Here is a 26,664-nt window from a genome sequence, read left to right on the forward strand (position 1 = left end):
ATATGAGCGTCCAGGAGGACGCTCCATTTTCATGGAGGCCGGCCCTCATTCAGAGCGTGCGCTCTGCTTAGAGCGTACGGCTCTGAATGAGGGCCATAGAGGGCAATTTGGGATCAGATATGATGGTATGGTAAGGTGATCTGAAAAGACCTCAAATGCACTTCACTGTAAATCTAAGAACCTACAGTACTTAATACAAAAGTTATTGACATGCCTCTGCTATATAGAGGAATTGCTTACATTCCAATAGGTTTAGCAATGATGGAGGAGAATGGAGGACCAGCATGGTAAAGCTTTAGATCAACAGTATGTCTACACATACAATTTATATCTGTTTTTAAAAAGAAAATAAGCACATTGGTCCAATCATGTCAAATGTCCTGGCAGCCTTGTTATCCTCATGTGTCCCTATTTGAAAAACAAAATAAATGCCCATAGGTACTGTATTTATTAACATTTAAGAATTCCATTCAAGTAAATGGAGGGGCATTTAAGAAGAACATCTAGGTCATCCAAAAAACATTGCTCTGGTCTCCCCCTTTAGACTTTTTATGGAATGCACTTCCAAATTCGGAGAACTCATGGTAACAGCACATCAATCACTTAAAATGCAAACCAATCTGGGTTTCAGTTTAAAGAGCAATCAAAATATTGATTGCTTTAATTGTATAAGAGAGAAAACTATTCAATATTTTTACATGCACAATATTTGAAAATACTATCTTCATTTGTATGTTAGTGCTTTGTTTAGAAACAGCTGCTGCACAAAAGAAAAACTCTGAAAGGTTAGCTTGTTAAGAAGTTTAATTGATGGAAATGTATGTTTGCTTTATGCATGACAACATTCAGCATTGCTGTGCTCAGAATAAGATTTTTTTCTGTTTGTTAGTTTTTTGCTTTGCTCTGCTTTTTAGCAATGCAAAACGATCGCCAATTGTCACATACGTTTAAACAAAACAAAAAAAACCTCTGTAATTACTGTATTGTGATGAGATCCATAACAAATTTCTGTTATATATTTGAATTACATTGAGCCACCAAATCTGCATATCACCGGACAGGAGTTTTCAAAATAAGATCACAAAGTTAATCCAGTGATTTCAATTATCCCCTTGATTTGCAATCTATTAATCATTCTGCATATGGCAGACTTATTTTAAGTGCACTGGTGTGAAAAGCATGAAATGCTTAATCATTTTTTAAATGGGGAAGTGTATCGTGAATCTGCTTACACTTCTAAGCATGAAACACCTACACCTTTTGCATTTATAACTGTCATAGCACAGTTCTATTTGCTGTGCAGGGATATGCATTATTGGTGCATATACTCTATGCTTATACTATACCTCTGGCCGAAAGACCTTTTAGAATGGTGCTGTAGGTTGTCACTGCATAACTAATCTACTAATTGGGTTATTGCTTCTAATGATACATGTCCCTAAGGTACCTTTTATATAATAAGAATAGTAGTTATGGACCTCTTTTGGTGAATCCTGCCGACAGCGATTGCTGTTCCACCATAATTCCAGTGCAGCTACCAGGCAAGCAAGAAGCAATCCTATTGCTAGAATGCAGAAGACTCCAGCAAAACTGTGCAGCTTTAGTGCCTTTCCATCCGTTTGTGCATTATTATGACTGTTTAAATCACATCGTCCCATCCGTGGCCACCACTTTTGTTTAAGAACATCTAAATAACCAGTGTCTTGAAATTCAAGAATTCTGAAAAACAAAGAGAATATATTGTACAAAGCGGTAAGTTATGTGCATGATTTGGTACAACTATCTTAATGCTTTTTAAATTAGTTGATTTTGGCATCCTTTCCACAGTGAACCACTATACTGCAAATACTGTAGGCAGAATATATTCTGAAAACATAGCTGATAGCAACCCTATTACAATACTGGTATGCCCTTCAATTGACTAAAGCCCCATAAACAGTTCAGTTACAGTTCATAACTGTAACAAGAAATTCTGTTATAGACAGACTAATCAGACACAGTCTTACACTAAAATCATGTCAATGTATCAGCCAAAATTTGTACTTAAAAATTATTCTCTACATTATTGCAAATAGCTTATACGACCTATAGCACTGTATCAATTAGGTAATACTCACTGATTGTGCTCACTTTACACTGTATTGTATATTATACTAACTGATGTACATTGTAATCAAAGTTAGCTTCTTACATTATATCCACAGTCAGTGCTTATGCAACCAAATGCCCAGCTTCCCATTACACTCTACAGACACTGTAGTCACTATACCCAAACTTATAAACATACAACACAAACTCCCAGTAAATGACCCAGAAGTGTTTAAGATAGTAAGTGAGCACAACAGTTGCTGCCATGTTCAATCAGCCTGCTACCTAAGCATCAGTAGCTTATGTGGGGGTCCCCAAATATTAATTGTTGTGAACTCCTCTATACTATATTTATATATTTATCAGCGAAATATACAGTGGATGTCTTTGGATCCGCGATCTATCAATCAGATGACATGACAGTGTTTGGGGACAATTGCACAGCAGCAGTTTCGACACTAATGAGACCAGTGAAAGCCTACATTGCTGGGTTCTGTCCCGGCAATGTTACTGTGCTTGCATGACTTAAGATTGTGCATACTCATGGTGAAAGCCAGAATATGACTTTAGTTATTGGAGTCCATCTCCAAAAGCTTGATAAATAGGACAAATACAAAGGTAGTATACTCCTGCCATTAACATGATATCTGAGAGGATATTTACCTAATTTAGTTTTAATCATGTGGAAACTGTTATTTCTGTAAGAATGTCAGGACCAAAAGCACTAGATAATTAGGCCCCTTAAAACATCAAAATAAGATGATAAAACAAAAAATTGAGGAGAGGAATATCTACATGCCTCTTTGCATCTGTAAAAGTCAGTTCTTGTGCAACCAAATGCCCAGCTTCCCATTACACTCTGCATTATTGCAAATAGCTTATACCACCTATTATAGCACTGGTCTCAGATATCATGTTAATGGCAGGAGTGCACTACCTTTGTATTTGTCCTATTTATCAAGCTTTTGGAGATGGACTCCAATAACTAATGTCATATTCTGGCTTTCACCATGAGTATGCAAAACCTTAAGTCATGCAAACACAGTAACATTGCCGGGACAGAACCCAGCAATGTAGGCTTTCACAGGTCTCATTAGTGGCAACCAAATGCCCAGCGACATTAGTGGCAACCAAAGGCCCAGCTTTCCATTACACTCTACAGACATTGTAGTCACTATACCCAAACTTATAAACATACTACACAAACTCCCAGTCAGTGACCAAGAAGTGTTTAAGATAGTAAGTGAAAAGAACAGTTGCTGCCATGTTCAATCAGCCTGCTACCTAAGCATCAGCAGCTTATGTGGGGGTCCCCAAATATTAATTGTTGTGAACTCCTCTATACTAGATTTATATATTTATCAGAGAAATATACAGTGGATGTCTTTGGATCCTCAATCTATCAATCAGATGACATGACAGTGGGCATGATTCAGACTGGTCGCAAGTGCTGAGCGCTCGCAACCGGGTCGATGGTGGCCCAGAGCGCATGCTCACGACGGTGCCGGCTCCGTCGTGTGCATGCGCGAGACCCGGATAGCGATGGGCAATCCGTTGCACTGGGTCTCACACCAAAGGGGACGTGCTGTCAATGTTGAGTGACAGCACGCCCCCTTTGGTGGGCGGGCTGGGGGGGTGGCTGCCCAGACGGAGGCATTCCAATGAGAACGCCTACCATTTGGGGGTGGCCCCACTGACATCACAAGTGAGAGCTTTCGGCTCTGTTTGAGCTGAATGCTCTCTGGGGCTTGCGGCCTCGAGACCCTACCACATGGGTCTCGTCGCAAGCCCGATGGTCGCGATTGTCTTGACCATCGCGACCATCATCCTGGCTGCTCCCATTAGCTGTGGGTGGCAACCTATAGCAATGCGAGCGGCCAGGAGGCAGCTCCATAAAAAAATTAAAAAAACGCCCTTATTCAGAGCGAGCGCTCTGTCAGAGCGTCCGGCTCTGAATTAGGGCCAGTGTCAGATAATTATTCCCCTTAAAACATCAAAATAAGATGATAAATAAGATGATAGAACAAAAAATTGAGAAGGAGAGGAATGTCTACATATCTCTTTGCATCTGTAAAAAAATGTATATTTAAAAAACAACATTTGCTTGGATCAGCACTGCAAATTCTAAACCATATCTAAACAGCAGAGAAGTAAACAAGAGGAGAATGTGCTCATAGCAACTTAGCAACTGGCTCTCGTCTTCTCCACTACACACAAAATGCCCTTACTAAAGTCAGCAATGACTTGCTTGCTGCCAAATCTAAGGGCCACTACTTTCTGCTCATTTTCCTTGACCTCTCTGCTGCATTTACTGTGGATCTCCATCTCCTTCTGCAAATCCTTCACTCCCTTGGTCTGCATGATAATGTCCTCTCATGGCTGTCCTCCTATCTCTCTGGCCATTCTTTCTTAGTCTTCTCTCATGACAATACTTCTCTCCCACTTCCTCTACCAGTAGATGTTCACCAAAGTTCTGTTCTAGGAACTCTCCTATTCTCCCTTCAAACATCCTCTTTAGGTGAACTTTAATCTGTCCTCAATGCTGCTGCCCAGCTCATCTTCCTCTCCAAATGTACTACATCTGCCTCCCCTTTACTGCAAGCCCTTCACTGGCTCCCCCACCCCTTCAGAAACAAATTAAAAATGATCACACTCAATTACAAAGCCCTCACCCAATACTCTCCAATTTACATCTATGACCTTTTCTCCCTTCACATTCCAGGCACACTTCTTTATCAAAGCCTTCCAGCTCCCTTCCTAACCAACTGCCCCATGCTCACTGACTTTCCCCTCTGTGTCTCCCCTGTCTGTCTGACTGTTCCCATTAGACTGTCAACTCTCACTAGCAGAGCCCTCTCCCCTCATGTGTTTTTCCTTCCCTCACTTATAACACCATCTCCACCCCACTGACTACAAAGGCACATATCCCTTGGGTTCTACCATCCTGCTGGTCATTTGGGTATTATGACTGCTGATGCAGCAATGTTTATAAACCATGTCTATGTTCTGAAATGGTCTGTACTGTAAGTCACTTTTTTCTTGTTTTTATCATGCTGCATCTATTTATGTACATTGTAAGGCATTGAGGAGCCCATGTGGTACCATGTATGTATATAAATAATAATAGCAACCAATCAGCTTTGAGGTAGCATTTATCAAGTACATTCTATAGAATAAGGAGACTCTGATTGGTTGCTATAGGCAACTTCTCCACTCTTTAGAAGGTTAAATACATCTTCCACTGACCCAATGCTGATCCAAGCAAACACCTTATGAAGAAATGGGCATTGGTACACACTATTGTTTAAAGGTAATGATAGATAGACATAGGCATGCTGCATTTTTGTCCTATAGTCATTCTTTGAACAATTGTTAAACTTTCATCATGGCTTTCCATGAAAACCATTTGTACATAAATGAGTGGCAGTTACGTGTGAGGTATCATTGAAGCAGGGAAAGTACCTGTATGCACATGCCCTAAATCACATGACTGATGTATGATAAAAATGAAAAGACAGAAAGTAATGTAATTCCACTAAAAAGAAAAATGCCTGAACTATAGGGTCAGTTTTATGGCTCTACAAAACCCATTTATTTCAATCTATGGTGGCTGTGACTGTTTGTGGTTGGACTAGAATATGAAAAATATGCCTACTTGACCTTTCTTTGAGCTTCAGCAATTTTTTTTCTTTTTCCACTCAGCATTACAGCAGATGTGTATTTGACATTTGAATGCATTTTTTAACAAGCATGTTGTGTCAGATGGTTCACTTTTATAACAAGAGCAGGTAACATATTTACAAGGAGAAGGTGACCACAATAAGACAAATAAAGCAGCTGTTAGAAAAATTGTAACATGGAGAATTGAGAGAACAAACTCTAATTGCCAAATTGTTTCCATTAGTGGACCATGAAACTGCCTGTGCTTAAGAAATGGACCATGACTAATTTGTTTGAGTTTTGTATAATATATATATATTTACAAAGACACAGTTGGGTAAATCAGCTGTATGTCAATGTTTAGTGCTTGGATGGAGTATGTAGCTTGAGGTTGGTGTGACCGGCTACAGTTAATGGCTGATGTCTAGTCTACCTAGCTGGTCTATTTCTAGCAAGAGACAGGGACACAGGAATTTCTTGATGTTTTTCAGTTTGGTAATAAACAACTGTGCTGTCTGTATTATCATCCTGATGAACACATCTATCGACGTGAGATGTTGTTATATGGGACCACCTTTATCATATCTATATATATATATATATATATATATATATATATACATACATATACACACACACACACACTATATATATTTTTTTATTTTTTTTTATCATACTATCCCTTTAAACTGGGACATTCATAAATTACACAGGTTATTTGGCTGATTAAAACAAGATAGAATGCCAGCTAGAGCTGTATTCAGTTTGAGCCGCGATATTTTTTCGCGTCCTGGACTTTTCGCCTGTTTTGTAGGCGGAAAAGTATCGCGCGTGCCCACTTTACCTCGTATTCTATTTGAAAGTACGTGAAAACGGGACCTGGCGAAACTTTAACAGGCGGAAAGTACTGTCCGATTTGAGGAAATCAGCCTGACACCCCCCAAAAGATGCTCTGACATGGGGGTTCACTATGGTACCCCACCGATTTGGCTTGCTGAAGGTATTTGGTGTTTTTTTAAACGGGTTCAATAGCTGCTAAATAGCGTTTTTCTATGCGTGGTTCAGAATAGTATTCAGGAGTATTTTTTCCAGAAAATAACTTATCCCAGCAAATTTGGGGTACTTGAAAATGGGGGTCAGCATATTTAAAAGTTGCTCAAGTGAAGATGAAAAACCATGAAAAATCCAACTGCCGCAAGAACCTGCAATCAAAACAACACTTGGGGCATACTTGGGGACCCCCCCCAGAGTCAAGTTCGCTGGTTTTTAACTTTGTACCCCAACTTTTTTTGTTTCTCCCCCTTTTTCAAAGTCATTTTTTGGGGAATCCTTAAAGTGTTTCTTTAAAACATTTTGAGACAATTTACCTTTGTGAGACTGTCTGAAGGCTGCAGTGGGGGTTCCCGCAACGTTGCACCCCAAAACCCCAATTCTGCACTTTTTTCGCCTGCTATTCATAGGCAAAACTTTTTCGCCTACTAAATTGCATTGACTTTCCGTCTAGGCGGAAAGTCTTTCAAATTGAATATGGGGTAAAAGCAAAACAGGCGAAAATGACGTCATCGGCGAAAAAGTATCGCTGATCCGGACATTCGTCTCAAATTGAATACGGGCCTTAAAGTCAGCCAGCACCTGTGTAATTCATATAAAGGGGTCTACTTACGAATAATCGCAGACCAGCCACGATTATTATGTACACAGGGTTTTTTTTTTTATTTTTAATGAAAATATCCCCGCTATGCACAAATGGGAACTCGCTGGGACAGCAGTTTCTGCATAATTTTATGCAAAAACCAGCTTGATACATATGCCCCATAATGTTTTTTTTTCTTTTTTCATAAATTAATGGTGTATGATTATTAGTGCACAGAAATTCAGAATTAATATAATTCTACATTTAAGTGTCAGAGATTTTTCTTTAATATTACAAACAAAATAAAATTAGAAATCAAGTTCTATTATTGCAAGGAGATAAGTTGAAAAACAATGTGATGTTTTAGAGCACATACTGTAGTACAGTGATGCACTAGCACCTGGTTTTTATTTAATATAGGAAGTTATATTCCAGGAGTTTGGTGGGAGAGTAGTTGAAAACATTCAGCAGAGGGGTTAGTGGTTGCTTGAAATAGCCACTGACCAATCTAAAGCTAGACTTTTACATTAAATCAAGATAATTGAAAAGGATGTTACTGCATCAGGTTATTTCAGTCTGGCATGTGCCTATGTACACAGGGCCTGATTCAGACTTAGATAATATATAACAATATACCTACTGTTGCACTACAGTACACATTTAATATACATGTTTTCATTTTGTTCTAATGAGTGACCCATAACACTAGCTAGCATTATGATACTTAAGCTACAAAGTTTTAATGACACTTGGTATCTATGTTATATATTTCAAGATCATTGTTGTTGGGTTATTTGGTCATGGAGTACATAATATAAACTAACAGTAAATTAAAGTGTCAAACATTAAATGAATTGCAAGTTTGCAGAAACAGCACTGAACTCGGTTAATCTATCATTGAGCAATTGTAGCTTTAACCTTGTCTTGCTATTAGTGTTCATAGTGTTTAAGTGCTAGCTATTTATTTGACAGTAATGTAGGATTTTTATACTATTTAAAGATGTAAAATTTCAACCACTCTACTTCAGTAAGATGACAAGAACAAAGTTGATAATTTTCATGTTTAAAATGAACTAAAATTTGCCTTGGGCTAATATGGAGACATGGTACATATTACAGCAGCTGTTGACCTAATGGAATTGAAGTGGAGCTGAGCCAAGAGTTGAGGGAAACCTGGACACAAAAAGTTACCATTCTCATTTTAGTATTACAATTAAGAGAGCTATTATCCAAAAATAGACCAGGATTTAGGGAATTTGAAATGTTGGAAAGCAAAACAAAAAAATGGCACATTTTTGAATGGTAATACCTACAAATAGGTGAAGGAACACCTGTATAGAAACTAAGTAAAATTTAACAAGGATATTTCATTATAAATACGAGGGTAGTTCAATAAGTAAAGTAACAAGACATCTCACATGTGTAATGTTCTCTATTTTATTCTAATGTTCTGCTAGGCCAGAGCAGGTAGACCACTGCATCCCCTGACATCCATTAGGTTGCTCCTCATATCAGTCACACTGTCCCAACATCAGTTTATAAGATTGTGGGACTGGCGGAAACATGGTCAAACATTGACATGCATAGTGTGATATCTTATGAGCACATCAGTAGCTGAATTTCATTACCAACTAGTCGTGGTGTATGGTGATATCATGTCACAGAAATAGGTTTGGGTTGGGTGTACTGCCATTGATAACAGCAGGACAGATATTCAAGATGAGCGATTTGTGTTGCATTGAAAGTCTAATTCAGGAGGACAGATGAATTCAAGTTAGTGATACTGCTGACAAACTGAATATCTCAGTGGGTTCTGTGCATCTTGTGACACTGGAGACAAAGCTAGCTTCCATGGGAAATTGTCATCTGTGTTGGATGTGCTGGGCCGGCCAGATTGCTGCTCATCTTGAACATCCATCAGCTATTATCAAAGGCAGGGCACCAAAACCAAACCTGTTTCCGTGACATGATGGTGGTGATGAATTTCAACTGTTGATGTGCCCTTTAGGCAAATAAATCTAATCACACTACGCACCGCAATGATTGACCATGTTTCCGCCAGCCCCGCCATCTTACAACTGATGTTGGGACAGTATAACTGATATAAGTCACAGTCTAATGGCCGTGAGGGGAATCAGTGTTCTACATGCTCTGGCCTGGAAGGAAATTAGAATGAAATAGAGAATATTACACACGTATTTTTGAACCAACCTTGTGTATCTCATCTTTAACATAAGACATAAGAGTGTATTTTATTTATTTATTCTGATTAATCATTTCAATCATTTGCCCATTGCTCACTTTCAGCTATGTAAACTGCCTGAACAATGGTATTCTCTTTAAATTCAGGTATTGGTGCTGACAATGTGAGTTCTGCTTTTTGCACATTTTATTTTCCCCACAAGGCCTCAATTTTTATTTACCTTCAACAAGTTTAGCAGCTCTTTATCAAGCAGCAATAAAAAAAGTTCATTTCTGGGCTGCCAAACACATTCTCTCTCACCATAGAGGTCATTTGGCAAATGTAATTAGGAATCAGCAAGATTAAACTTGCTCTAGAACACTCAGCAAGCATTTCACTTAATATATTTATGTATCATGGCAATACTTTAGCAAGTTTGTCCCTCACTTAAAAAGATTATTGTTTGCCAATTTAACTTTTTCATTTATTTTAATTAAGCAAGGACATAAAATTTAGTTTCACAATGCATTAACGAAAAGTAAACATGGTAGGCTTAATTGTATTACCAACCCAATTTGGGAACTCAAGGTCCTCATAAGAGTTGAATTCTAAAACCATCTAAATTTTAAGTGATCAACAATTTCTAAGTTTATACTGCCAAGTGGCAGTGTTTTCCAAGGTAATAAACATTTCATAATTCAAGGTTAAACATTTTGGGGGTTTTTTTGTAAGTAATTTCCTATAACAAATGAACAGTATACTTAAAATCTATTAAAACACACTTAAATAGAAATAGGACTTATATTTTTCCGCTGCTCTCATCTTCGTCTCCTCATATCTTACCACAGTGACTGTGGTAAGAAATACCCAGCAACCATGTTGTGTATCTGAGATTTTTACTGTAGCACCAAGGCAATTATTGTCATATACTGTACATAAAAAATATCATATCTGTGTATTTTAAATATATGCAATTTTAATTATACCCTTATTTTGATAAACTGTAAATAAATTTGAGTGCTACTAGATTTAATTTTCTTGAACTACAGTCAATTAAATATTGTATTATTTAATTAGCACTTAGGTCCTGGGTTCATATACCTCCATGGCACTGTGTGTTGTTTGTATATCAGCCCCATGCTTGCGTGGGTTCCTATGGTTTTCTCCCACAATCCAAAAATATACTTGCAGGTTAATTGGCTCCTGACAAAAAAAAAAATAACCCTAGTGTGTTTGTGTGTGTACATGTAGTATGGAACATAGACTGTAAACTTTGCTAGGACAGGGATTGATGTCAATGTGTGCATGTAAAGAACTGGTAATAAATAATAAATAAAAATTTTACACACAAAGTTTTGGTCAGATTTTATTTAAGCGAGTTGTACTGTACAGCATGTACAAACTTTGTTTCACTCACCTCACTGTACTTTTTAGAAACCTGCCCCTTCCAATGGGTTGGGTACGGGATGCCGGTGGTCAGAATACTGACACCAGTATCCAGAATCCTGGCCTTATTAGGTAACTATCCTATAACGCTCCCTCTAACCCACTTTTCCTGCAGCCTATCCATAGCCCCTCAACTCCCGCAGCCTAACTCTAAGCTCCCTCTGCAGCCTAATCCTAACCTTAAACCTAACCCTCCCCCTAATACTTACCATAGGGATGTCAGTGGTTAGGATTCTCAAGCCAGTATTCAAATTATCGCAGGTTTTTTATTTTATATAAGGTGCCACAGATGGGACACGGTGCAATTTCCTTGTTAGGCACACTGCTGTATGCTGTGCTTTACTCTGTTGTATAGGTTGTGCTGTGTCCAGACTCACAAGTGGCTGTGCTGTTTAGTGAATGTATATAGGGGGTGCACGCTTCTGTATGCTGCACTGTACTCTGCTGTATAGGCTGCTGTGTCCAGACTAACAAGTGTCTGTGCTGCTTTGTCAATGTGTATAAGGGGTGCAAGCTGCTGTATGCTGTGCTGTACTCTGCTGTATATAGGTAGTGCTGTGTCCACCAGATTAAGACATTCACGTGCATATATAAGTCATGTGACTCCAAGCAGTTTGAATAGAGCTAGACATAAAAAAAAAAAAACTGTTGTACAGCTTGGTGTGCTTTGTTCACATGCATGTAAAAGCCCTGTGGATCCAGTCCATGCAGGAATAGAGCTGTGGCATCAAAAAATGTATTAAATAATTGTATTGTTTGTACTGTATGGTGCGCTTTGTTCACATGCATAAATAAACCCGCTGGCATCAGTCCAAGCAGGAACAGAGCTGCAACATAAAGCAGAAGTAATTGTATAGTTTAAACTGTTTTGTGCACTTTGCTCACATCCATATATAAGTCCAGTGGCTCCAGTCCACACAGGAATAGAGCTGCAACATCAAAAAATGTAATTCAATAATTGTACTGTTTGGTGTGCTTTGTTCACATGCATATACTGTATAAGGCAAGACAGTGAGGATAAGGATGTTGATGATGCTGTTTGTGTAAGTCAATCACCAGTGGCTTCAGTTCTTGCCCGCAATAAAAAGAAAGTGATTGTGATGCCTGGGCAAAAGATAAAAAAAGCCACCTCTTGGATTATTTTTACCCAAATCCTGACAATGTTAATGAAGGCAACTACTCCATGAGGTAGGGACATTAACCATCTAGGAACCTCCTCCATGTTTCAGTATCTGCGGCAAGTTCATGAAATTTATTTTACATGATTATAATGTAATTAACACCCTCCTCATCAACCTCCTTATTAGTGATTAAAGGTAGTCCTTCCAAAAAAATTGGTTTGTGGGGGCCCAAGTAAACCAAGCACTTCAGCCACAAAAGTGGCATTCCCTGTCGCTGAAGTGCTTGGTTATATAAACTGCGCATGTCCTAATTTTTAAAATCCAGCACAAAGGTGTTTGGGAGGGCCCAAGGATAATTCCATATTGCACCACTTTTAATAATGGGCTGTATTCTTGGGGTGCATTGGGGATGGTCTATTTTGCATAGACAAACATCACCTCTAATAATTGGAAAGTTTACTGTTGAAAAATATGAAATTGCCAACTCTGGAATCCACTATTACAGAAGTCTCTGTACTTTGCTGCATTGGGTGGCAAAGGTCTTCCTCACACATTTCATTAGTTGATCCTTCAAATGTTTTTTTTTTAGTAGTTTGCATAAAACAGAGAGTATTATTCAGTGAACACCATCCTCTCCCTATATTATAGCATCTTCTTCTGTAGGTTTTGATGGCTTGTTGCTGTTACTTCATTCGCTGAAGCATATAAAGGGTGCAATTCCACCTGGTAACGACCTCTTGCTTCAGTTGGTAGCATGGAAAATGGAACTGTTCTTGCAGCCGCAGCAAACTTCTACATGCGGTTGCTGAATAATTGCAGAAAATGTCCAGAAATCTTTCAGGCCACAGACAGTATCTCCAGCATGCCCCTGTCATTTTTATAAAATTCTGATCCACCAAGTTTATCATGAGGGCAAAACATAGGACTTGTTCAAATTCACCCAGCCGTAATGCTCTCATGATATAAAATGCATAATCGGAAATGGCGAATCCTGAGGAGAGTCTTAGCAGAGTAAGCCATCTTGCTATGAGTTTTTTTAACAGATTAACACTGGTATGGTTCTTAATTAAGCCAGTGATACAGAGAGCATGAATGAGCTGGTGAATGAGCTAGTGTTTGATGTTACATACTGCTGCTCCTGAAGACAATACATCCACCCAGTGGGCTGTCACAGTCATGTAAACTTTATTTTGACCACTACCACTTGTCCACATATCTGTGTTTAAGTAGATAGTGGATGAAATGGCATTTCTAGGCCAAGAATTATGTTTGTTTAAGGTCCAGGAACAGGCAAAAAATTTAATGTTTTGGTCAAATGGAATGGAGATTGGATTTGGTAGCAGGGACAAAATTAAAGTAAGTTACCCCCCCACACTTCATACATTTTCTCAGTCAATCAAACAGTTAAATTAATTAACTAATCAATCAATCCTTTTTTCTTACTTTTACAGGAACTAAGGCAGTATGGATGGTGTAATGGCTAACATTACTATCTCACAGCTTTGAGGTCATGGGTTTGATTTCACCATGGCCCTAACTGTGTGCAGTTTGTATGTTCTCCCCATGCTTGTGATGGTTTCCTCCAGGTGCTCCAGTTTCATCCCACAATCCAAAAACATACTGGGAGGTTGATTGCTAACAACAAAAAGATTAACCCAATTGTACATTAGATGGTACAAGTGGTTCTTATCTGCCATCAAATTCTGAGCTAATTCTTCTTTCTTTCTTTTCAGTACCTCAGAAGAGAAAAGGCAATAAAAGAAGAATGTTTGATCATTACAGTCCTCCTATGCCCTCCTTGATTAACAGATTTGGAAATAAAGAATTAAATTAACTTATGAATCAATCCTTCCTTCCTTCTGATCTAGTACTTAATTTATAAAAAAATTATTGGTTACTTTTTATGGGGTCATACAGTTTACTAAACTGCCATCCTGTCTGCCACTGCAGTGTCACTCTGATTCCTAGATGTGTCATGTTTAAAGTAGGGGTGAGCGGGTTCGGATTTCTGAAATCCGAACCCCCCCGAGCCCCCCCGATCCGAGCCCGATCCGAGTCAGGCTCGACTTTTCCCGCCTGACTCGGATCCTGAAATCGAGGCAAAACGTCATCATCCCGTTTCCGAGTCTCGCGGGTTTTGGATCCTATATAAGGTACCCGCGTCGGCGCCATTTTCTCACTCGGCTGTGGACAGTGAATAGGGAGGGTGGGAGTTAGGGCTGTGTAGTGTAGTGTAGTGTAGTGCTGCTGTTGTCCACTACTTCAAAGTCCATAGGGGCTGGCTGTGTTGTGCTGTGCTGCTGTTGTTAATAGGGGCTGTGTCCACTACTTCAAAGTCCATAGGGGCTGGCTGGACTGTGTTGTGCAGTCAGTTCTCCATAGGGGCTGTGTCCACTCCAAAGTCCTGTGCAGTGTCCCAGTCCTAAAGGAGTGCTGTAGTGTTGTCCAGGGGGTGCTCTGTCCATCAGGGGTGCTCCCCCCAAGTGCTAAAAAAATAATATATTTTCTGTGTTTGTGAATTGTGTGCGCAGTAGCCGCACGTGCATCAACAAAGTAGTGCCAAGCGTGCGCCTGTGTCATAAGTAAAGGGCCGGCTGGCTTGACCGTTAAGGGTGCTGTAACCCCCGAAAGTACACTCCAGTCCAAACCAAAAAAAAAATTATTTTCTGTGTTTGTGAATTGTGTGCGCAGTAGCCGCACGTGCATCAACAAAGTAGTGCCAAGCGTGCGCCTGTGTCATAAGTAAAGGGCCGGCTGGCTTGACCGTTAAGGGTGCTGTAACCCCCGAAAGTACACTCCAGTCCAAACCAAAAAAAAAATTATTTTCTGTGTTTGTGAATTGTGTGCGCAGTAGCCGCACGTGCATCAACAAAGTAGTGCCAAGCGTGCACCTGTGTCATAAGTAAAGGGCCGGCTGGCTTGACCGTTAAGGGTGCTGTAACCCCCGAAAGTACACTCCAGTCCAAACCAAAAAAAAAATTATTTTCTGTGTTTGTGAATTGTGTGCGCAGTAGCCGCACGTGCATCAACAAAGTAGTGCCAAGCGTGCGCCTGTGTCATAAGTAAAGGGCCGGCTGGCTTGACCGTTAAAGGGTGCTGTAACCCCCAAAGTACACTCCAGTCCAAACCAAAAAAAAAATTATTTTCTGTGTTTGTGAATTGTGTGCGCAGAAGCCGCACGTGCATCAACAAAGTAGTGCCAAGCGTGCGCCTGTGTCATAAGTAAAGGGCCGGCTGGCTTGACCGTTAAGGGTGCTGTAACCCCCGAAAGTACACTCCAGTCCAAACCAAAAAAAAAATTATTTTCTGTGTTTGTGAATTGTGTGCGCAGTAGCCGCACGTGCATCAACAAAGTAGTGCCAAGCGTGCGCCTGTGTCATAAGTAAAGGGCCGGCTGGCTTGACCGTTAAGGGTGCTGTAACCCCCGAAAGTACACTCCAGTCCAAACCAAAAAAAAATTTATTTTCTGTGTTTGTGAATTGTGTGCGCAGTAGCCACACGTGCATCAACAAAGTAGTGCTAAGCGTGCGCCTGTGTCATAAGTAAAGGGCCGGCTGGCTTGACCGTTAAGGGTGCTGTAACCCCCGAAAGTACACTCCAGTCCAAACCAAAAAAAAAATTATTTTCTGTGTTTGTGAATTGTGTGCGCTGTAGCCGCACGTGCATCAACAAAGTAGTGCCAAGCGTGCGCCTGTGTCATAAGTAAAGGGCCGGCTGGCTTGACCGTTAAGGGTGCTGTAACCCCCGAAAGTACACTCCAGTCCAAACCAAAAAAAAAATTATTTTCTGTGTTTGTGAATTGTGTGCGCAGTAGCCGCACGTGCATCAACAAAGTAGTGCCAAGCGTGCGCCTGTGTCATAAGTAAAGGGCCGGCTGGCTTGACCGTTAAGGGTGCTGTAACCCCCGAAAGTACACTCCAGTCCAAACCAAAAAAAAAATTATTTTCTGTGTTTGTGAATTGTGTGCGCAGTAGCCGCACGTGCATCAACAAAGTAGTGCCAAGCGTGCACCTGTGTCATAAGTAAAGGGCCGGCTGGCTTGACCGTTAAAGGGTGCTGTAACCCCCAAAGTACACTCCAGTCCAAACCAAAAAAAAATTTATTTTCTGTGTTTGTGAATTGTGTGCGCAGTAGCCGCACGTGCATCAACAAAGTAGTGCCAAGCGTGCGCCTGTGTCATAAGTAAAGGGCCGGCTGGCTTGACCGTTAAGGGTGCTGTAACCCCCGAAAGTACACTCCAGTCCAAACCAAAAAAAAATTATTTTCTGTGTTTGTGAATTGTGTGCGCAGTAGCCGCACGTGCATCAACAAAGTAGTGCCAAGCGTGCGCCTGTGTCATAAGTAAAGGGCCGGCTGGCTTGACCGTTAAAGGGTGCTGTAACCCCCAAAGTACACTCCAGTCCAAACCAAAAAAAAAATTATTTTCTGTGTTTGTGAATTGTGTGCGCAGTAGCCGCACGTGCATCAACAAAGTAGTGCCAAGCGTGCGCCTGTGTCATAAGTAAAGGGCCGGCTGGCTTGACCGTTAAAGGGTGCTGTAACCCCCAAAGTACACTCCAGTCCAAACCAAAAAAAAAATTATTTTCTGTGTTTAGCCGCACGTATATATCAAATCGATATAACATAAATGGAGGACCAAACTTTCTCCGATAAAAATAAAATAGAGAAAGATCAAGAACCACTTCCTCCTAGTGCTGAAGCTGCTGCCACTAGTCATGACATAGACGATAACATGCCATCAACGTCGTCTGCCAAGGCCGATGCCCAATGTCATAGTAGAGGGCACATACAATCCCAAATGGCAAAGTTCAGGAAAATGACCTTGAAAAAGACATTTAAATCAGCTGAAGAGAAACGTAAACTTGCCAATATGCCATTTACGACACGGAGTGGCAAGGAACGGCTAAGGTCGATCCCTAGTATGTTCATGACTAGTGGTTCAGCTTCACATGACGATGGAAGCCCTCCTCCCACTAAAAAAATCAAAAGAGTTAAGCTGGCAAAAGCACAGCGAAGAACTGTGCTTTCTAAGAAGATATCACAAATCCCCAAGGAGAGTCCAAGTGTGGTGGTGGTTGCGATGCCTGACCTTCCCAGCACTGGACGGGAAGAGGTGGCTCTTTCCACCATTTGCACGCCCCCTGCAAGTGCTGAAAGGAGCACCCACAGTCCACTTGCTGATATGCAAATTGAAGATGTCACTGTTGAAGTACAACAGGATGAGGATACTGGTGTAGCTGGCGCTGAGGAGGAAGTTGGCAAGGAGGATTCTGATGGTGATGTGGTTTGTTTAAATCAGGCTCCGGGGGAGACAGTTGTTGTCCGTGGGATGACAAAGCCCATCACGGTCATGCCTGGGCAGAAGACCAAACATTCCACCTCTTTGGTCTGGCAATATTTCTATCCAAATCCGGACAACAACTGTCTTGCCATATGTACCATATGTAAAGGTGAAATAAGTAGGGGTAGGGACGTCAACCACCTAGGAACATCCTCCCTTATACGGCACCTGCAGCGCGTTCATAAAAAGTTACTGTCAAGTTCAGAAACTTTGGCTAAGACCGTAAGCAGTCCAGGGACACCTAAATCCCGTTGTCCTGTTGTATCCAAGCGCCTGCAAACCACACCGTCAACTCCCTCCTCGTCAATTTCCTCCTTAGTCAGGATCGGAAGTAGTCCTGTAGGCCATGTCACTGGCATGACTGACTCTCCTATCCGGGATTCCTCCGGAGGATCCTGCATTGCTACGCCTACTGCTGCCGCTGCTGCTGTTGCTGCTGCTGGGAGTCGTTCATCATCCCAGAGAGGAAGTAGGAACACCACTACTTTTACTAAACAATTGACCCTCCAACAGTCCTTAGCGAGGAGGATGAAGTACGACAGCAGTCATCCTGAAGCAAAACGTATAACTGAGGCCTTGACTGCTATGTTGGTGTTAGATGTGCGTCCGGTATCCGCCATTAGTGCAGTGGGATTTAGACAAATGATGGAGGTAGTGTGTCCCCGGTTCCAAATCCCGTCTAGATTCCACTTCACTAGGCAGGCGATACCGAGACTGTACAGAAACGTCAGAAAAAGTGTCCTCAGTGTCCTGAAAAATGCCGTTGTACACAATGTCCACTTAACCACGGACATGTGGACAAGTGGAACAGGGCAGACTAAGGACTATATGACTGTGACAGCCCACTGGGTAGACGTATCACCTTACGCAGCAACAGCAGCAGCGTCACCAGTAGCAGCATCTCAGAAACGCCAGCTCGTTCCAAGGCAGGCTACGCTGTGTATCACCGGTTTCAGTAAGAGGGACACTGCCGACAACCTCTTAGAGAAACTGAGGGAAATCATCGCCCAGTGGCTTACCCCACTTAGACTCTCCTGGGGATTTGTGATATCTGACAACGCCACCAATATTGTGCGGGCATTACATCTGGGCAAATTCCAGCACGTCCCATGTTTTGCTCACACAATAAACTTGGTGGTGCAGAATTTTCTGAAAAGCGATAGGGGCGTGCAGGAGACGCTTTGGGTGGCCCGAAAAATTTCTGGCCACTTTCGCCATTCAGCGACTGCGTGCCGAAGACTGGAGCGCCAGCAAACACTCTTGAACCTGCCCCGCCATCACCTGAAGCAAGAGGTTGTGACGCGGTGGAACTCAACCCTCTATATGCTTCAGAGGATGGAGGAGCAGCAAAAGGCCATACAAGCCTATACATCCACCTATGACATAGGCAAAGGAGGGGGTATGCACCTGACTCAAGCGCAGTGGAGAATGATTTCCGTGTTGTGCAAGGTTCTCCAGCCCTTTGAACTTGCCACACGTGAAGTCAGTTCAGACACTGCCAGCTTGAGTCTGGTCATTCCCCTCATCAGGCTTTTGCAGAAGCAGCTGGAGAAAGTGAAGGAGGAGCTAAGACGGAGCGATTCCGCTCGGCATGTGGGACTTGTGGATGAAGCCCTTCATTCACTTTGCCAGGATTCCAGGGTGGTCAATCTGTTGAAATCAGACCACTACATTTTGGCCACCGTGCTCGATCCTAGGTTTAAAGCCTATGTGGTGTCTCTCTTTCCGGCCGACACAAGCCTGCAGAGGTGCAAAGACCTGCTGGTGAACACACTGTCAGCTGAAGCGGAACGTGACACGTCAACGGCTCCTTCTTCATTTTCTCCCGCAACTGGGGCTGCCAGGAAAAAACTTAGGTATCCTAAGCAACCCGCTGGTGGTGATGCAGGGCAGGCAGGACCAAGTTTGGACATCTGGTCCGGACTGAAGGACCTGGCAACAATTTCTGACATGTCTACTGTCACTACATATGATACTGTCACCATTGACAGAATGGTGGAGGATTACATCGGTGACAGCTTCCAAGTAGGCATGTCAGACAGTCCATACCTGTACTGGCAGGAAAAAGAGGCAATTTGGAGGCCCCTGTACAAACTGGCTCTATTTTACCTGAGTTGCCCCCCCTCCAGTGTGTACTCCGAAAGAGTGTTTAGTGCAGCCGGGAACCTTGTCAGCGAAAGGCGTAGGAGGTTGCTTCCACAGAATGTGGAGAAGATGATGTTCATCAAAATGAATTATCAGCTCTTCCAGGGAGACCAGCCTCCAGAAGGTATAGAGGGACCGGTGGTGGTGGATTCAAGTGGGGACGAGTTAATACTTTGTGAGGATGAGGATGTACACACTGAAGAGGGTGAGGAATCGGTGGATGAGGAGGATGAGGATGACATCTTGCCTCCGTAGAGCCAGTTTGTGCAGGGACACATTAATTGCCAGCTTGTTTTGTGGGGGCCCAAACGAACCAATCATTTCAGCCACAGTTGTGTGGCAGACCCTGGCGCTGAAATGATTGATTTGTTAAAGTGTGCATGTCCTGTTTATACAACATAAGGGTGGGTGGGAGGGCCCAAGGACAATTCCATCTTGCACTTCTTTTTTTTTCTTTGCATTATGTACAGTTTGGGGCCTAGTTTTTCTAACTGCCATCCTGTCTGCCACTGCAGTGTCACTCCTAGATGGGTCACGTGTTTGTGCCGCCCACTCGTGTAGCTTAGCATAGTCATCCAGCTACCTCGGTGCATTCTTTTGGCCATAAAAACACTATTGTGAGGTGTTCAGAATAGACTGGAAATGAGTGGAAATTAAGGTTATTGAGGTTAATAATAGCATAGGAGCAGAAAAACCTACAAATTCTGTGATTTTAGCTGTTTTTATGCTTTTTTTCAAAAAAATACAGATCCAAAACACAAAACCCAGAACCCAAAACACGGAAGGGTGGTTTTGGCAAAACCAATCCAGATCCAAAACACGAAGAAAGATCCAGATCCAAAACCAAAACACAAAACACGAAAAGTGGCCGGTGCACACCCCTAGTTTAAAGTTGAACTGCCAGATGTTTATGCTACCCACTGCTGTCACTTAGCTTAGTCAGGCAGCTAGCTTGGTGCAACCTTTTGGCCTAAACTGGATGAAAACAATTGTGAGCTGGGAGGTGGTCAAAATTGACTGGAAAGTAGTGGAAATTAATGTTATTGAGGCTAATTATTCTCTAGGAACAAAAAAGGCTCAAATTATTAGCTTTTTTGTACATTTTTTGAAAAAAAAATTAAAACCAGTCTCTATACCGTTTTGGCAAATCCACACATCTCTAATAAACATATATTATTTGAAATTTTACTGTAAACCATTGTAACAGGATTTAATTGTGTTTCATGTCTATTCTAGACCAACACTGCATTTTGTATGTGTTATATATATTATAAAAAGAAACTACAGTCTAAGAAAGAAAAAAATATATATCATACAAAAAATAATATAAATATTCTCTTAGAAAGCTTTAAAAATTGTAACATACCATATCTGCCTGATATATAATCAATAGGACAAGATATCAAGAGCTGCACAGATGCCAGATATAGTAAACAAAAATTAATTTGATACTTGTGATGTGATTTTAATGTCACGTGGACTGGGCAATCTTAAGAGATTGCTATATATGGATGTCAGCACTATCCCACACTTTCTAATTAAATGTTCTTGTTGAAACATGATACTGGTAATTAACAGTCAACTTTGTTGTCAAGTGATTCAAATCAGTGGCAGTGCCTGCGAAGTGCAGTTGGAAGGTCAATTTTCCCTCACACCCCATGAAGGTGAGCAGGGAAATTAGGGATGTTAGATGCCATATTCTACCATGACGTGCACAACTGAATTTCACAACCACATATTGCAGAGAACAGAATATGGCCCAGTAAATGCTGCATTTTTTTGTACTTCACTGTCTGGAATGTTAGAACATATAAAAATGAGAGATGTGCGGGTCCGGTTCTCAGAGCACCGACAACAACCAAATATAGGGACTTCTGAGTTGAACAGAGTCCGAATTCGGATTCACTTTGGGGTACCGAGTTGAAAAGAGTCCCGGGATAGGATCTTCCTGTGGTTCAGAACTCAGATTTAAAAACCGAACTTGGGTTTTGGATTGTATGCTAATAGGTCAAAATGACATCACTTTAGCTGTTTTTTTATTTTTGTTTAAAAAATACAGATCCAAAACCAAAATCTAAACGTGAAGATGAATCCGGATCCAAAACCAAAAACCCGGAGGTCAGCGAATATCTCTAATAAAAATCCTGATAACATATTAATCAGGCTAAAATAATCTTAGTCTTATGATAGCATAGCACTACTACAGCAAATGACATGTCCAATCCAAGAAGTAAATATTTTTTATATATATATATATATATATATATACACATACACTCCAAAAATATACTAGTAGGTTAATTGGGTCCCAACAAAATTAACCCTAGTGTAGGGAATTTAGATTGTAAGCTCCACTGGGGCAGGTACTGATGTGAATGGACAAATATTCTCTGTAAAGTGCTGCGGATTATGTGTGCGCTATATAAATAACTGGTAATAAATAAATACACAGGATTGTGTCTGATTCAATGTCAATTCATTCCTTCTCTGAGCAGAGTGAGCAAGCTGTCCCACATATGCTCCATGTCTCATACTCATCAGTACTACCTGTTCAACTCAAGATTTCAATCTGAAAGTCCCAGGTCTCTCATAATGATCCCACATGTACCTCAACTGCCACAGAGTGCACACATTCTATAAACAGCAAGCTCTGAATAAAGCACAATGAGCTCAGTCCTTGTGTCTGATTCGAGCTGACACTCTGCAACAAGGAAGAGAACATGCAGTTGAATAATTGGGAGCTCAGTGTGTTTTATTTCAAATTCACCACTGATCACAGTAGGGCTGTTTTAAACATATAGGGTGAGACATAAGACAGCATTATTCAAAGGTCACCATACTGTAGCAATAGATTTATATTACTTAGATTTTTGCTTTTATAATTTTGTAACTCAAACTTTTGTAACTTGGCTATAAAAGCTATATAAACAATGTGACATGAATATGTAACTTACATATTTAGAGGATCATTTAGAGTTGGACATGCATCTTTTGTTGTGTAAGACATGCATTTCAGCACCAGAATGAGCATGTGCACATCATGTATTTATTTTTGCACATCAAAAAGCCTTGATAGGGGTAATTGGGAATAGCATGGGTGGACAAGGGTAGACTGAATACAGTATGTGTATGTTCACATAATTGGTACTCAATTAAATGTAGATACAGCCATAGAATGCCTATTAGGATGCATTTCCCTTGCGGGGTCTGGAGGGCTGGTGCAATGACTCCTAATGATGATGATGATGACTATTGCTTATTGACCCCTCCCAGCTGAGTACTTTATGCTGAAATGTGGTTTGCACATTTATTGACAACTGTCAAAGCAATATTCATTCTTGTGTGTAGGACACTTTATTACATTGTTATATTGTGTGCAAATAGGGTAATGCTGCTTTAGCATTTACAACTAACACACCAAGCCAAATATCTCCACTACTGTGGGGCATAATATGCACACTTATATTTCTGACAAAAGTCTCAAACAAATTCAAATATTTTACACAAAATTTAATCTTAGTAACTTAACATTATGCTACAATTTTGGGGAGAAGCAAACCATAATAATTAAACTTTAGTAAGGGATAGATGTATAATGCACCATTGTTGTTGAGTTAATTCATTTAATAAATTAGGTTTTATTCACTGATAATTAACTAGTCAAATATGTACTCAGTTAATCTTTGTACAGAGTGCTGTATCTGAGCAGAGTATTGGCTTATTTTGATAGTGAATCAGTCAAATATTTCTACAGTTTTTAGCAGAATGATTTAAGCATGAATTGCAATTGGATAAAGTAGCAACATATATTTGACTACTGAATCTAATTATTTATGAATCTGTGAAGCACTGATCCACAAGAGCAGACACAGTCATACTAGAGTTTCTCATCTTTATAACTTATATATTCAACTTTATAATGGGTACAGGTTGTGTGGTGCACATTAGGGTGGGTGGAAAACACCAATATTGCGAGTTTGAAATTCCAATAGTGCAGAAAAGTTGTGGGTCCATAACAGTAACTTGTGTGCAAAATTACAACTTAGTTGGATAATTTTTACTATCCCTAGCGAGCACTTGAAGAAAATAACCATTGCATTGTAAGTATTCGATGGTAAAAACTATTTAAATGATTTGCATATATAATCTTTGCCGGTGTCTGAATCACTTTTAGATTCACTACAAGAATGTTGCAGCTTGCAAGTGCCAGCCCATGGAATCATACACTTACTGTACAACAAGTCAAGAAAGGTTCTTCTTTCTGAACGAGAGTTTTTGAACAACCAACGAACTTCCAGGATTATGTTTAAAGGATGATAGATGTTAAGGCAACTGAAGCACTCAGAGAGCATCTAAACAGGAAAGACACACATGTACCAGCACAGACTGATGACTTAGCTCTTGGATCTTTCACTGCATTCATCTGTTATTCAACTTTCACACGTAGGTTATATCACACAGCATTCTTCTTGTGAATCTAAAAGTGATTCAAATACCAGCAAAGATGATTTTAAGCCAAGAAAGCTTGAAAGCTCCACATCACAAATGCGCATTAGTAGTTAGTTATCATTGCATCAAAAGTTTCAATGGTGGAAGTCCTGCCAGCATTCGATGGTGAGCTTCCGTTGTCCATACCTGAAATAGTGCCAGTTGTTCTCTGGAGCACACGCAGCAAAGATGGCATATTGTGGAAAATTGCCCTATTTTGGCCTTTTTTCGGGGGGAGGGGGCACGGACACCCTCTTAAATGTCAATTCCAAAGATTTGTATCTGACTGAGTTCAAGTGAAGCATTTTCACCTAAAACAACTTCTTTGTTAAAAATATGTGCCCCAAAACTGCTTTCACCTGATTACAAAATATTCTAATCTGTGTCAATTTTTTTTCTACCCACCCTAGTGCACATGAACCTCTGAGGAAAGGAGGGGGCCACACCACTCAGCCTGACTATACTTACCTTTCCGGTATCCTGCAGAAATCACTGGAATTATGGTATTTGTGTCATTTTCCTGGAGAGATGTGCATGTACATTAGACTCTGGCCCAGTGCACGCACAAGCATGAGGAGGAGGGACCTGTATGAATAGTGCACACAGGCCTTCTCCTCTGTTTAAAATGTTTCATAGCCATAAGCCTCATGTAAGTCTGTAAAATTGAAAGACTTGTTTAGAATGCTGTAAAACCACAGAAAATGCAGACACTGTGGTTATAGCTGTATTTGTATTATTATTCAGTGAATAGACTGCACCCAACCTCGAGAACATTTACTAAATAATCGATAGCAGACGTGGTAGACATACAGTACATTGATATTATCTCTCTTTTGTCATAGATGTTCCCCATTCACGATTAGACATGGTCTAGACTCCTGTCAGCAAGGAGCATCATCTCCTTTGTTACAGTACAAAAGATGTTAACTTGAGAACAAATGGACGAAGACTTCTATTACCTCTGGGAGAAAATATCTCTATACGGACTGCCATGTTGGAGAGCTATCCCATAGCCTTTGCTACTAATGCTGTTTCCGATGACAGTCACTGAGCATTCATCATCTGTGAGGGCTGCGTACTCTACTACTGTCACATCCCATAAGAATGCATAGTTCCCTTTCTTTGCCTGAAAGTAAGCAAAAATAGACAGGAAAGGAAAACAAACAAACAAGATTTATTGTACATTGTGATAAGTAGATAAACATTAATAACACAAAATGCACAAAAGCGAGGGTATTTTATATTACATGTTTAAAAGGAAGTAGGGACCTGTTTTGACATAGAAAAAATGTTGGGCTCTTAATTGACTACTTTCTTACATTTATTTTCAATTTTAACATATTAAACTTTATTCACATGAGTATGGTGTGTATTGCATGCTGTTCTGTTTATAGCAAGTATTCAGGACTTTATTGGAGTATTACTTTTTTCATATTTGTATATAAATAATAAACACAGAGCAACAGATGGCTCAAGGATTAAGCAGAAGAGAATGTGAAGTTGCAGGCCCTGGTTTTATTTAGTGTATATTTGCATAAATAATGCATGAACATGAATTCATCAGTGGCATGATTTACTTGAATGTATAGGCTGCTTTATCAAACCAGAGAATCTGTTCCAGAAAACATGAAAGTACAGCACCAAATGAAGCAAGCCTATTCTGTTTAGCACATATCTTATTACTTCAGAAAAAATATGCAGGGCAACCAACATTAAATTAAAATTACAGTTACACTTCTTAGCAAGTATTTACTTTGTGAAATATCATTTAGACTAACATGCACAAATGCTATGTTATTCCATGCTGTTACAGAATTTATTTTCATATTGTGACCTTGTACAGCAATGTAGAATAGGGAGCATATTATTACATGCAAATTATAATAGCTTAGTAATGTTAATATACTGTACATAGAATCTCCTTGCAAATGATGTCTTACTGTGAATAATGATTTTTTTACGTCATTGCTTAAAATTGATGAGTTCTGATATCATCACATCAATGAATGAACAGAAGAAAAATAATGCAGCCCCTACTATAAATTATCATGGATAGCAGAAGTGACTTTGATACAGGTCACAGAAATCCAAAGCATTATGGCCAATACCCTAGTGCTTTTATATGGCTACAGAACTTCCAATAATAGCTACTGACTTCTGAAGTATGCATTACATTACTCTGAAGGTTTTTCTACAGCCCAGATACAGTTGGTGTGATTTTTATAGTTGGCCCAAATTCTAAACACTACTATGTAAAAAGATACCATCTTATAGTGATTATCCAGCTTAAAATAAGCACTATCAGTGCTAGTTCCTTTGTAAGAACATTTTAAATGTAAAGTACAATTCTTGCACACGGATACCATTCGAGATCCTACAATGTTCTTCCCAGGCCATTCAATTGTCTACATTGTATGGTTCTTTTTAGAACAAAAGCACTCTTAGTGGCATATTTATTATAAGTAGAATATGTATGAGTGAATCCAAAAAACATAAGCATAAGATCCAACAGGTGTATTACTTCACTTGAAATAGTGCCCCTTAGCTTTCTTAAAATAAC

General features: G+C 40.3%; 1 protein-coding gene across 1 annotated transcript in view; it reads right to left on the reverse strand.

Annotated features, from left to right (window-relative positions):
- GRID1 (glutamate ionotropic receptor delta type subunit 1) overlaps positions 1-26,664 on the reverse strand; it is a 326,741-nt gene that overhangs the window by 20,682 nt on the left and 279,395 nt on the right. Inside the window, exons 11-12 of the mRNA XM_088472239.1 lie at positions 25,064-25,230; positions 1,479-1,719 (exon numbers count right to left, since the gene is read on the reverse strand). Of these exons, the coding sequence (XP_088328365.1) occupies positions 1,479-1,719; positions 25,064-25,230 (408 nt within the window). The remainder of the gene's footprint in view (positions 1-1,478; positions 1,720-25,063; positions 25,231-26,664) is intronic.

The sequence above is a fragment of the Taudactylus pleione genome, unplaced genomic scaffold, assembly GCF_031769625.1.
Source record: "Taudactylus pleione unplaced genomic scaffold, aTauple2 ptg000121l, whole genome shotgun sequence".
In the NCBI taxonomy this organism is placed as follows: Eukaryota; Metazoa; Chordata; class Amphibia; order Anura; family Myobatrachidae; genus Taudactylus; species Taudactylus pleione.